The sequence below is a fragment of the Apium graveolens genome, chromosome 2 (genome assembly GCF_009905375.1).
Source record: "Apium graveolens cultivar Ventura chromosome 2, ASM990537v1, whole genome shotgun sequence".
In the NCBI taxonomy this organism is placed as follows: domain Eukaryota; kingdom Viridiplantae; phylum Streptophyta; class Magnoliopsida; order Apiales; family Apiaceae; genus Apium; species Apium graveolens.
In genome coordinates this window covers 27,135,953-27,147,928 of record NC_133648.1, presented here as the reverse complement: position 1 = coordinate 27,147,928, position 11,976 = coordinate 27,135,953, and the positions used below count along the sequence as shown (strand labels likewise).

Sequence of the window (11,976 nt, the reverse complement as noted above, 5' to 3'; positions counted from 1 at the left end):
ATCGTTGTTACAGTGATGGAGAACCATTGCATGAGTTTAAACACACCGCACCTTAATAGGCAACGAAAAATTTCTCTTTCAGACAACAGTTGCAAACTTTTGCCTGATTCAATAATCCTTCTAGTGATAACTCTGTAAAATATATAAGTAGCCATCAATAATGTAGAAGGCCATCCCAGGAACCGTGGCTATAGGACCCGTCACGTATGCTACAGTGTCGTGGACATCCAACATGTAAATACTTTTATATCTTTACATCGAGACTCGTATTCACTCATACTATATACAATAACTTAAGTTCAGATTATTTACAGTGATTTAGAGTGCTGATGAACTTGGAGAGTTATCACATTGTTCATTAATATTTTGATGTGCTATGTGAGTAAAAAAGTAATTGTTGGTGAGACTACGTAGCTATATGAATAATTACGTGATAACTCAACACAATAACAACACTAGAACATGACAAGTTTATAATACTACGACTATACAAGAAATCAAAAGGAATGAAGACAAGGCAAATACAAATAATCAAAAGATTAGAAGAAAGCTTGGAGTCTGTTTATAGGTCACTGAAAGAAGTTCATTAATATGTTCATGTCTCAGTGAAGAATAAAGGTTAAAGACTTTCAGGCTTTCAGAAATGATGAAGATTCAGTGTACAAGTGTCACCGAAAGATTTCAGTGTATTGGCATTGATAGAAGATAGACAGTGTTCGAAGCATAGAATCTGAAGAATTGAAAACAGGATAAAAGACAGAGGTTAAAGAAGACAGTTGCAGTCTTGAAGTTATACTCACCAACATAAGTTCACTCTATGTTCAAGCGTCGGTGAAGAACAGTAAATGAAGTATTCAAGATTGTAGTAGAAATAAAGACGTTGTCTACAGTACGAGAAATGATTCTAGTGAAAACACATTTGTTTGTTGACAGTTAGTGTTCGAAGCAATAAAGTTGTTGTAAGCTTAACAATGTAATCAAGGCTATAATACGAAGACCTGAATCGGAGTTAGTCGTCTGTGAACCAGACCAGTTGCACTAGGCGTCAACGTTTCATGAAAGAAATCTGAGTATTATCATTAAGAAGATTGTTAAGTGAGGATGCGTATTCAGGAATATAAGTCATAAAGTTTCTAAGGCAAGAAACTTACCTTGTGGTCGCCAGTCACAAGTCAGAAAAGTTTCTAAGGCAAGAAACTTACCTTGTGGTCGCCAGTCACAAGTCAGAAAAGTTCTAAGGCAAGAAACTTACCTTGTGATCGCCAGTCACATGTTAGAAAAGTTTCTAAGGCAAGAAACTTACCTTATGGTCGTCAGTCACAAGTCATGAAATTTTCTAAGGCAAGTGATTTCCCTAGTGGTCGTCACTCATGATTCAAGAAATATTCTAAGGCAAGTAATTTTCCTAGTGGTCGCCACTCATGATTCAAGAAAGTTTCTAAGACATGGAAATTCACTAGTGGTCACCAGTCATGCAACAGAAAAGTTTCTAAGGCATGGAAGTTCACTAGTGGTCACCAATCATGAACTTAAAATTAATTCTAAGTGCCAAAAGCTCCATGTGGTCGCCTGTCACTCCTCAACAACAATTTATAGTACAATCAATTAATTATGTGATTCATTCTAAGCCACATATTTGAATTGATATAAAGCCTACACTACAGCAACAAATCATTCAACAATTCGGAATTGTATTATTTTGTTCATCTTCTGTCCCAAAGAGCTGAAGAACTGAAGCAAAGAGATACAGAGGATATATACACACAAATCTATATAAGCTATTCTTCTCACCGGAGTAACATTATAATGCCCGATTTAATTCTTGTATATTCATAGGGGCATTATAATCGTTACCCGATAATTAAATCCTTAGACAAACAAAAGCTAGATCATTGTATAGGATTTGATTTGTAAATCTTTGTATAAGCTAGGAATTTTGTTGTTCTTAGATTATAGTCAGTTAATTTATTTACCGGAGTGTAGCAACACCCCTCGAGGATTTATATATGAATATATACTTCCGCGAATATCTTGTGTTCCTCGTTTTATATTCCCAAACACTATTCACCTCAAGAACACAGAACCACTAACCGAGCACTAAATTTCATATCCGCAAAAGATTCGAAAGAATTTTTCAATTTAGTGATTTTCGTATTCAACCCCCCTTCTACGATAATTCGGGACCTAATAATTGGTATCAGAGCTGACTGATTGATACACAAATCAGGATCCTTAAAATAATTTATTTTATTAATTTTTCATTTACATAAATTTATTTTATAAATTTGATTTAAAAAAATTATTTTATAAATTTAATTTAAATAAGTTTATTGTATGAACTTAATTTAAATAAATTTATTTTATAAATTTAACTAAATTAATTTACTACTTAAATTTTAGTAAATAAAAGTTTTTAATTTAAATTTATATTCTTTTCCGATTTATGGCTGCCAGTTTTGATTTGCCGCCATTGTTTTTTTTCCTCGGCTTTGTAGGCTGCCATATTTTTTGTTTACTTGTATTTATTCAGTTGACATAATTGGATGACACGCGAGGAGATTAATCAACAAAAAAAGGAGATTTATAAGTGGTGTACACGCGCGACAACAATTAAACAAAAGAACCATTGCATTGCACGCGCGGGGAAATTAGACAGGCAAAAGTAGTACAACTTATATTCGCATGTCAGTTTTATTTCTCTCTCAAAAACTAAGTGCATACAGGGAGTACTAGTACAGTTAAACCTCGATTAAGTAATATCCGATAAAGTAATAACCTCGCTTAAGTAATAATTTTCATCGGTCCCAACTTGGGCCAATGTTGTAAAGTAATATTCTCGCTAAAAGCATAAGATAATAAAAAATTCGAAAGTCATTAAGGGCCCAAGTAATATGTAAAGTAATAATTCCATAATTATATATATATATATACTGTATAATGTATATGATTACAAAATTTAATTCTTATTAAAATATGAATCTATTGTAGCTTGTTTCTTCTTTCCACCAAAGCCAAAATTAATCTCGTCCTTGACTTTATGTAAAGCAAAAATAACTCCTGGTATGTTTTGCTCGTGTTGTAACAAGTAATTGTTCAAAGTGGTGAGTGCTTGAAATGCTTTCTTTGATGACACGCTTGGGATGACATTGCTATCGTCGGGTTCAGGATCAGTCCCTTCATCAGTGCTCATTACCGACTCAATGATTTCTTCATCCGTAGGTGATTCCATAACCGCATCATTCTCGTTTGGATAGTTTAAGAGATGCTCGACATCCATCACATTCCTATATCGTAAATTAGAGATAACTTCATTTAATCCTTCGACACCTTCATTTATTTCTCCAAGTTCTTGTTCATCATTTTCTTCTGAACGAATCTTGCAATGCCGAAAACAATTTGCAATTGTGGTTGTTTTCACATCAATATTCCAAGCCATGTTAGCAAAACTAATAGCATTCAAGATATTAACTTTTTCAGGATTTGTTGCATTAACTTCAAGACTTTGCAACATGCTAGAATATAGACGACGCCGATAGTGAACTTTAAATGCTCGAATAATTCCAGCATCGCATGGTTGAATCTTAGATGTTGTGTTAGGAGGTAGAAAGAACAACTCTGTATTTCTCAAGCCTTCAACTATTTTTGGATGAGCAGGACAATTGTCAACAATCAAAAGTACCTTCCTGCCATTCATTTTACTATCAAACCAAGTAACAAATTCTTGAAAAAGCAAGCCAGTCATCCAAGCCTTCTTGTTAAAATGATACACACAATTAAGATTGTTTATATTCATATTTTTAAAGCACCTAGGATTGGCGTACTTACCAATGATCCAAAGTGGAACTTTGTCAGACCCATCACCGTTGCAACACACAACTACAGTGATTCTCTCTTTATCTTTTTTGCGGCCCTCTAGCTGTTTGGTAGCTAGTGAATGGTCAGCTTCAAGTCGATAGAATAATCCCGTTTCATCCATGTTATAAATATCTTTCAACTGAAATTGATCCAATTTTGATCGGATGCCTGGCAATGCATTTTCAATGTTCTCCATCATCACTGAACCACTTTCACCAAAACGCCGATAAGATTTGATTCCATATCTTGCCTTGAAACGTTCTAACCATCCACTGGAAAAGCTAAAATCGGAATTACTTTCCCCATACATTTTCTTCATTAGCTCCTTTCCTTTTTCTTGAATGATTTCTCCAGACATATTAACTTTATCTTGCCTTTGAAGAAACCACTCAAACAAAACTTTCTCTAACTCTGGATATTTTGCTGATTTGTGTTTTTTGACATCACTTTGTTTCCTCTCGTCGGACAAGTATTCCGAGGCTCTCTTGAGTGTGTTTGATATAGTTGATTGACTGATATCTAAGTCATATTTTTGATGTACCCATGCTTGTAAATCTTTCTGGCTTACACCTGGATTCTCCTTTTTATATTCACAAATAGCACTCCTTATCTTATCTGTGATTGCTGATTTTTTCACTCCTTTTAGATGATGCGAAGACATTGGTGTATACTGTAAAACAAAGTTGATATTGTATGTGTCTGTAGTGTACCATTCTATCATTTTATATAGTTAATCACAAAGTCTTATCATTAATATTATGGTGTCTCTTCATGTATTTTTATTTAAGAATTACAATAAATATTAGATGGTTGAGTTTCAATACAACGTACACAACACATGTTACCTTTATGTACTGATCTGGTGCAATTTTAATATGCATGCATCTAGTTTTTGGATATAAGTAATCATAATAAAAGTAATTTTAGATCAAATATATTGCATGTGATTAATTCTAGTTTTTATACGTACATTATATATTATACTGTACCACGTAAACATAAAAATTCGGTAAAGTAATAAAATATTACTTTATCGATAAAGTAATAAAATATTATTATATCGATAAAGTAATAAATTCGGTAAAGTAATATTTTTTCCCGGTCCCAAGGGTATTACTTTAAAGAGGTTTAACTGTAGTCGCCAGTCACAAAAAAAAACTAAGGCAGATTCACTCCTCTACTCGGGTCGCATGTTAAGATGTATATAGAGGTCACAAGTCAGAAATTTATCAAGGGTGTAGCTGTAGTCGCCAGTACTACTTAACAAAATCTGTAACCCCAAAAATTATGTATTTCTGATTTATTTATTTTTCCATAAAATTTAAAATTCTTTAATTTAATTTTTTCTTAGATAATAATTTATGTTTTATTTAATTTTTAGGAAAATTCAAAATTCTTGAAAATTAGATTTTACGTAAATATTTATTTTTTAATAATTTATTTTCTAAGAAAATTAAAAATATTGGAAATTTAAGTTTCTCTTAAATATTAAATTAAGGGTACTGAAAGGATTGGTATACTCAAGATTCCTCTGGGCTTTTAAAGTGGATTTTAATATTTCGAAGAAAACGAAGACCATGTGCTATTCAAATGGAAAATTCCCGAACACGGAAATTGAAGATAATGGTTTTCTTATTCCAACAAAACTGATTTCAAGACCTACATAAGAAAATTGTGGAATTTCCTCAAAGGCTTACTCCATAGGATACCACTGGGTTTTCAGATGCAGGAAATGAATGAAATTTCTACGGGTACATTTTTTCTCGAACATTTTAAGACAACTCTAATGATTCCAGATTATACAGTCACACAGTGGTTTGTACCAATGCTACATTTATCCGGGAATCACATAGATCAGAAAGGCAGGAATTGTAGAGGTCAGAGAGAATAGTAGGGACATACAAATATCTCAGTTACAGATATTAAAGTTGGAACCTCATGACAGAATGTAAGAGTTACTGATAGTTCAATTAGAGGTAGCTCAGGTAGAAGCACTTGAGGGACCGGTCGTCAGGGTAGTGTTTCACTTGTCAGTGAAGTTTAGTCACATCAGATTCACAAGGAGTACATAAGCTATATCCAAGGATCAAGCCCATCTTCCGAAACAGAGATTCTTACAGATTCAGTTCAAGGGGTGATTACAAAACTGAGATTGAGACATTAACAAGATTTGATAGCTACAGTTATGACAAGATATATATGTCAAGTAACTATCATGGGTTTTGCTACAATAGAACAAGAAGCTTGACAAATAAGGATGAGTAGGGACTCAGTTGACGAGTTGAGACAAAGATGGAATGTTTTTATAGGAAAACAGCCAATCAAAACTTATAGTGCACGGAAAAGAGTTGGGATGGATCAGATGACGAGAATCATGAATATCTTGCTTTCATAGTAATCTTTGAAGATGGTCCAACTCACATATCTTAGGTTTCAAATTCTTGAACCACTACAATATTTTGTTTTCAATATTCAATGCATGATAAGATCTTAGTGCTTAAATGTTTAACATTCGCACAAGCATGATGGCATCACACATAGATAATGCTGAACTAGTTCACTAGATTATTTTTTTTGGTAACTAGGATTGATGTTTAACTTGTGCATGTTAATTTAGAAGATCTTAAATATGTGTCTGAATATTTGTTGAACATGATTAATTGCTTTAATGAGATCTATGTTTTTCAGCACTTAAGACCTTTACTTATGCTTATCTCCTGTATCCTATAAATTGTTTGTTAAGATGTATTAGTTTATATTTGGATTGAGACAGCTAAATGAGATACATTAACAGGATTGGACTAGATAGAATTAATAATTTATTTGTTAATTCTGTTTGTTCCATATCATGCCTGTCTTGCTTAATTCTTATGCGTAATATTTCTGAATGAATGCCATGTACTCCTATTTCAATGCTTGCTTATTTTTATGACATGAATTCATCTCTTAGTACTTGCATTAATTATAGAAGAAGCTTATTTAGGATTACAATAGGGCAAAGACTGCTAGTCCTCCTTATGTAAGGTTGAAACCATTTTCCCCTAGCCTAGAGACAAATCTGTCGGGGGTATAACATGGAAAAAATGGTCAGTCAAAGATAAGAATTAGCATGATAAGGTTGCAGCTGTTGTTATCTCTGTTTATAATAAAATCTCTAATCCAACTGGACCCAAACTGATAAGTTGGATACCAAGAACTGTTAATCCATTTGTGAGTGCATGACATAAAAGGTTAATTGATTCATATGTATTCTAGGTAATTCATACTCAAGGCATGTGATCAAAGAAAGAGTCTCACAATCAAATGTGATTGGCAAAAGCTATTTCATCAATAATCTTTGGAGATGACAACAAAGGTTTTCATTACAGGACAAAGCTATACAGAAAAAGGGATGTCATCATGGATTCAACAATTGCTATCATTGATAACAACTAATCATTGGAGTCACTGATAATAATTGAAGCATCTTTCTTGCTGAAGAATCAAGGCACAAATCCTCTTTTCAGACAGTTCTGCATCAAAGGACAAAATGTCAATTTAACGAAGAATATGTGTTTCATCTCAAGCAGGAAGGTTGAGAAGCTTGCTCTTTTTAGAGTAAGGAAATAATACACTCGTAGCTAAACTGGAAACTCAGGAAAGGTGAAGTCAATGGTTTTTACTGTAAAGCTTCATCTGACAAAAGTTTAGTTATGGCAATAGAAGCTCTCACCCTTGAACATCAACTCAAGGAACCGTTTTATAAAAAGGGATTAGTGAGAGGACTGCCTCATTTGGAATTCAGAAGGATGATAAACATGAGGCATGTCACAAGGAGCAGTCAAATATAACATCACATCAAAGTAAAGATATACTTTAATGGTGATTGATGACTACTCTTATTAAACAAAGTTGTTGTTCGTTCATTCTCAAGACAAGACATCACAGATGGTGATTGATCACATCAGAAGATCAAGCTGGAAGCAACAGTAAAAGAAATGACCTTGTGGTCAGATAATGAGACTGAATTCCAGAAGCAGTTCTGATTAATATCTATAACACCAAGAATATTTTGAGACATATTCAGCACTGGGAGCTCCGTGTCAAAGTGGAATGGTACAAGGGAAGAACTGAAACTTGATTAAAGCAACAAGGACAATGTCAAGGTAATGAAGACTTTCTAAATACCAAAGGGCTGAATCAGTCAATACAGTTTGCTACAAGTAAGATTAAGCCTTGATCAGGATGTATACATGAAGACCACTAATGAGTTAATGGCCAACAGAAGCAAACACTGAATTACCTGGAAGTGTTTGGAGAGAATGTTATACAGAAGCAAACAATGAAATGTTTTCAGTTGTTTGAAGATCTTGGCATTTGCAACTAAGACTGATTAGGGATATTTTCCATGGATATTCAGTGGAGTCTACAAACTTCAGGACATTTGTGGTTGATCAACAGAAGGTGATAGACAGTCTAAGTGCACATTTCAACAACTCCATGCTCCAAGCTGTTAAAGGAGAAATTAATGGTATTGATGATTCATATTCAAACAGTGGAATGGCAGTGTATAACACAACTCATTATTTCAATGAAGCCAGTCAACAAGGGTAAGGATTTTTAGGAAATCCCAGCAACAGCTTACGGGGAGCAAAAAGAAGGATCAACTAGTCAGACACAACACTTCATTGAAAATCAAGAGGACACTATAAGAACAAATCTGCTGAGACAAAGGGTTTGATGTCAATATTATTCCCAGAGTCTAGTTCCTAAGTGATCCTGATGGTGGAGTAATGATTAGCAGGGCTACTGAGTATAAATGATTATTTCTATAGTTTTCTATCTGAAGAAGAAACTGCGAAAGTTATAGAAGCTCTGATAGATCCGGATTGATTGAGTGATTGCAAAGCAAGATGAACTCAATCAGTCAGCTAGCAGATTGAAGGGAAGCTGGTATTCAAACTAAATGACAATTTTGTAATTGGTACAAGGATAACCAGAAGTCAAAACTGGATAACAATTGTATTGTAACGAGGGACAAGGCCAAACTGGATGCAAGGTTTTTATCAGGAAGCAGAATCTGACAGAAAGCACCAGTGACGAGACTTGAGGATATTACAACATATCAGGCACCTGATGCACATTTTACCTGGAATTGGACTCTGGTAAATGTGTACAAGTGCACTCCTGGTTGGTGAGTCAAAAGAAGAAGTCAATGCACCACAGTTCATAGACTTTGCAGTTGTAGATATATTGAACTATGTATATCTCTTCTTCACAATCTCACTTCAGGTTGGTATGAACTAGTATATTACTCAAGAAATCGTCAAGGACATGGTATGATACTTTAACTGAAGTTACAATTAAATATGAATTAGTAGAGTCGTCATATTAATAACTCTCTTTATCACTAGGCACAAACATATTAAGTTATATGTGCTATGATATAATGATAATGTTATATGTTGGTCTACTAACAAATACTTGTGCAAGATTATTTCCTAAGTAATTGCAGAGTAAGTATGGAGGAGCATGTTGGAAAGGTTGTAATTATTTTTGGAATTACTTCAAGCAAGCCATTATAATAATTCTTTTAGGAGCTCAAGCAAGTCAAAAGAACAATTCTTTCAGGAGCACAAGTAAACCAAAAGAATGATGGCAATACAAGTAAGTTAAGGATCTTTTGAAGATGCACAATTTGGAAGATTCTGAACATGCCAAGACTACTTACCAACAGAAACCACTAAAGCTTGATCAGTACAACTCAGGTAATTTTTACAAGCCAGAGAGGTATGACAAGCTCACTCTTTTACTCAAATGCTAATAGATAACATGTAATGTTCTCAATATGCCAGTATGCAAGGTTCCAAGTGGATCCTAGAGAATCCAATCTTATAGCTATCAACAAGATTTTAGATATCTTACGGGACTACCAACTCTTGGAGTATAGTACCCTAAAGATATAGTGCTTAACATGTTTGGCTATATAGATATAGATTACGCAGGTTGTAAGAAAGACAGGAGAAGCATCTCTGAAGCTGTCAACTAAAGTGACAAGAGACGCATCTCAGGAAGCTGTCAACTTCATGGAAGAAGATTGATTTCTTGTTATTATAAGAAACAACCTCAAATCTAACAACTATGTGGAACACTATATAACAAGGCACCTTCACACTAGGTATCATTTCTTTCGAGAGCATGACTTTTAGTCAAAGGGTCACTTGCAGAAATATTTATTAAATCACTTGATAAAGTTAATTTTTCAATACTGGTTTGAAGTGTGAGATATCATTCATTGCATATTAGATGAAAATCCCATCTGTAAGGAATTCTTTATATAAGTTCACAAGTATTAAATCTTCAATATCTAAAGGACTTGTGAATTTATCAGTAATCCAGTACCTCGTACTTAGTGCTATATCTTGATTATCATGATTACAATGTCATATACATTTATGGTAATTAAGTATTATAGCATTAAGTTTAATATTATTTTAATTGATTTAAAATAATATGCATCACAGTTATTTGTATCATATACGAGTAATTGTGATACTTTTAGTATTAGTGATATTATTTAGAATTTTTATTCTGAGTAATCAATGTTCGTTTCTAAAATCACTAATATTTGAATTTGAAGTATTTTCTAAGTAATGTGTATAAAACTCTCAATATTTTATATGCTTAGAAAGTATTTCTAAAATTACTAATTATCCTGAGAGTGATTGCCATTTATATAAGTCATATATCCTATTGCTGATTATTCGAGGATAATTATAAATATTTAAGTGCTAGTATCTAATTCATAGATATTTAGTATTTATTTATTTACTATTTATTTTAGGAAGTTTAAATTATGAAAATTGAAGCAATTCAATGATTTTATTTGCTCCATAATTCAAACTAACTTAAAATAAATAAGCAGCATGATCGATTATAACTAAATTTATCAACAATTGATATCTAGTATATTGATTGTAACTTATGTGTTATAAGTTAATTATGAGATTTTGGTTTTAGTGAATTTAGCAATGTTTACATCTCAAGAATTCACTGAAATCAGAATCATGATTGTAGCATGATTAGTTGTGTGCTAATTCTTGACTTATATTAGTTAATGATACTTAGTTAAAAGTTTAACTATGAACTAATTGTGAAGTATTTATATTTGTGACATTACTTAGAACTCCTCTAAGTAATTAATGCTTATCTTCAGTCACTTATACTAATATACAAAGTGTGGAAATTTTTCTTAAGTACAACTATGGTTAAAATGTTTGATTGCTTTATTAGAAGTAACCATACGTTGTCAAGTTAGAATAATTTTTATACTTACTTGCAAATTCCTAAATACTTTGATATAAATTCCATCCTCAATGAATCAAAGTATCTGGAACTTAGATATTTTTCTAAGATTGCAAACACAACAATATTGGTTAATGTTGCTTTATTTATCGAACCAGTATTGTTTGAGATATTACAGTTGTTAGGAGTTAATAATTGTATAATATATGAAATTGAGTGCTAATGTCTATTTGCTAGATAATTGGTATTTAATTCATTGATATCTTATTTTAATATATTTGAATTATGATGTTAGACGATTCCATGTCAAATCAGTTTCATGATTTAAATTATGTTAAAATAAGATGCAACATAATTATTAGTATCCAAAGTACTTGACAAGTATCAGTCAATGATATATTGTTAATATTTTGTTGCAGATAATTGTGAGATTTTAAGTTTTTGGTAAATTTATATGAGTTGCTATATTTGACAGATTCACTACAATTTGAAATTAGCAGCATAATCAGTCTTATTAAGGATATTTATCAATAAACAATTTTGTTGATTATAATCTTATAAAATGATTATGGAGCTTTTGACATGAATGAGAATTACTTAGACTTTACCCTAAGTGATCAATGCTTTTACAAAAACTCATTCATATTAAAAGACAAAATCATTCGTTCTCTGCTTGATACTGATAGGTCATGAGTCTGTGTCTTTTTCATCTTAAAAGACATGATTATTTATCTTTTTATGCATAAAAACAGACTTGTGCACTCAAACAATTTTAAGAGAAAAATCAAACTTCTTTCTACATTGGTGATTGCTTATTTCATTAAAATCTTTTTGAAA

The 11,976-nt window shown here is 32.5% G+C and overlaps 1 protein-coding gene across 1 annotated transcript; it reads right to left on the bottom strand.

Moving 5' to 3' along the window:
- Positions 1-2,784: 2,784 nt before the first annotated feature.
- LOC141705875 (CENP-B homolog protein 2-like) lies at positions 2,785-4,767 on the bottom strand. Its single transcript, XM_074508743.1, has one exon. The coding sequence runs from the start codon at positions 4,574-4,576 to the stop codon at positions 2,957-2,959; it is 1,620 nt and encodes a 539-aa protein (XP_074364844.1). The 5' UTR covers positions 4,577-4,767; the 3' UTR covers positions 2,785-2,956.
- Positions 4,768-11,976: the final 7,209 nt, after the last annotated feature.

Coding starts and splice junctions, on each gene's coding strand:
- LOC141705875 (XM_074508743.1), bottom strand. CDS start 4,576: ATGATAGAATGGTACACTACAGACACATACAATATCAACTTTGTTTTA.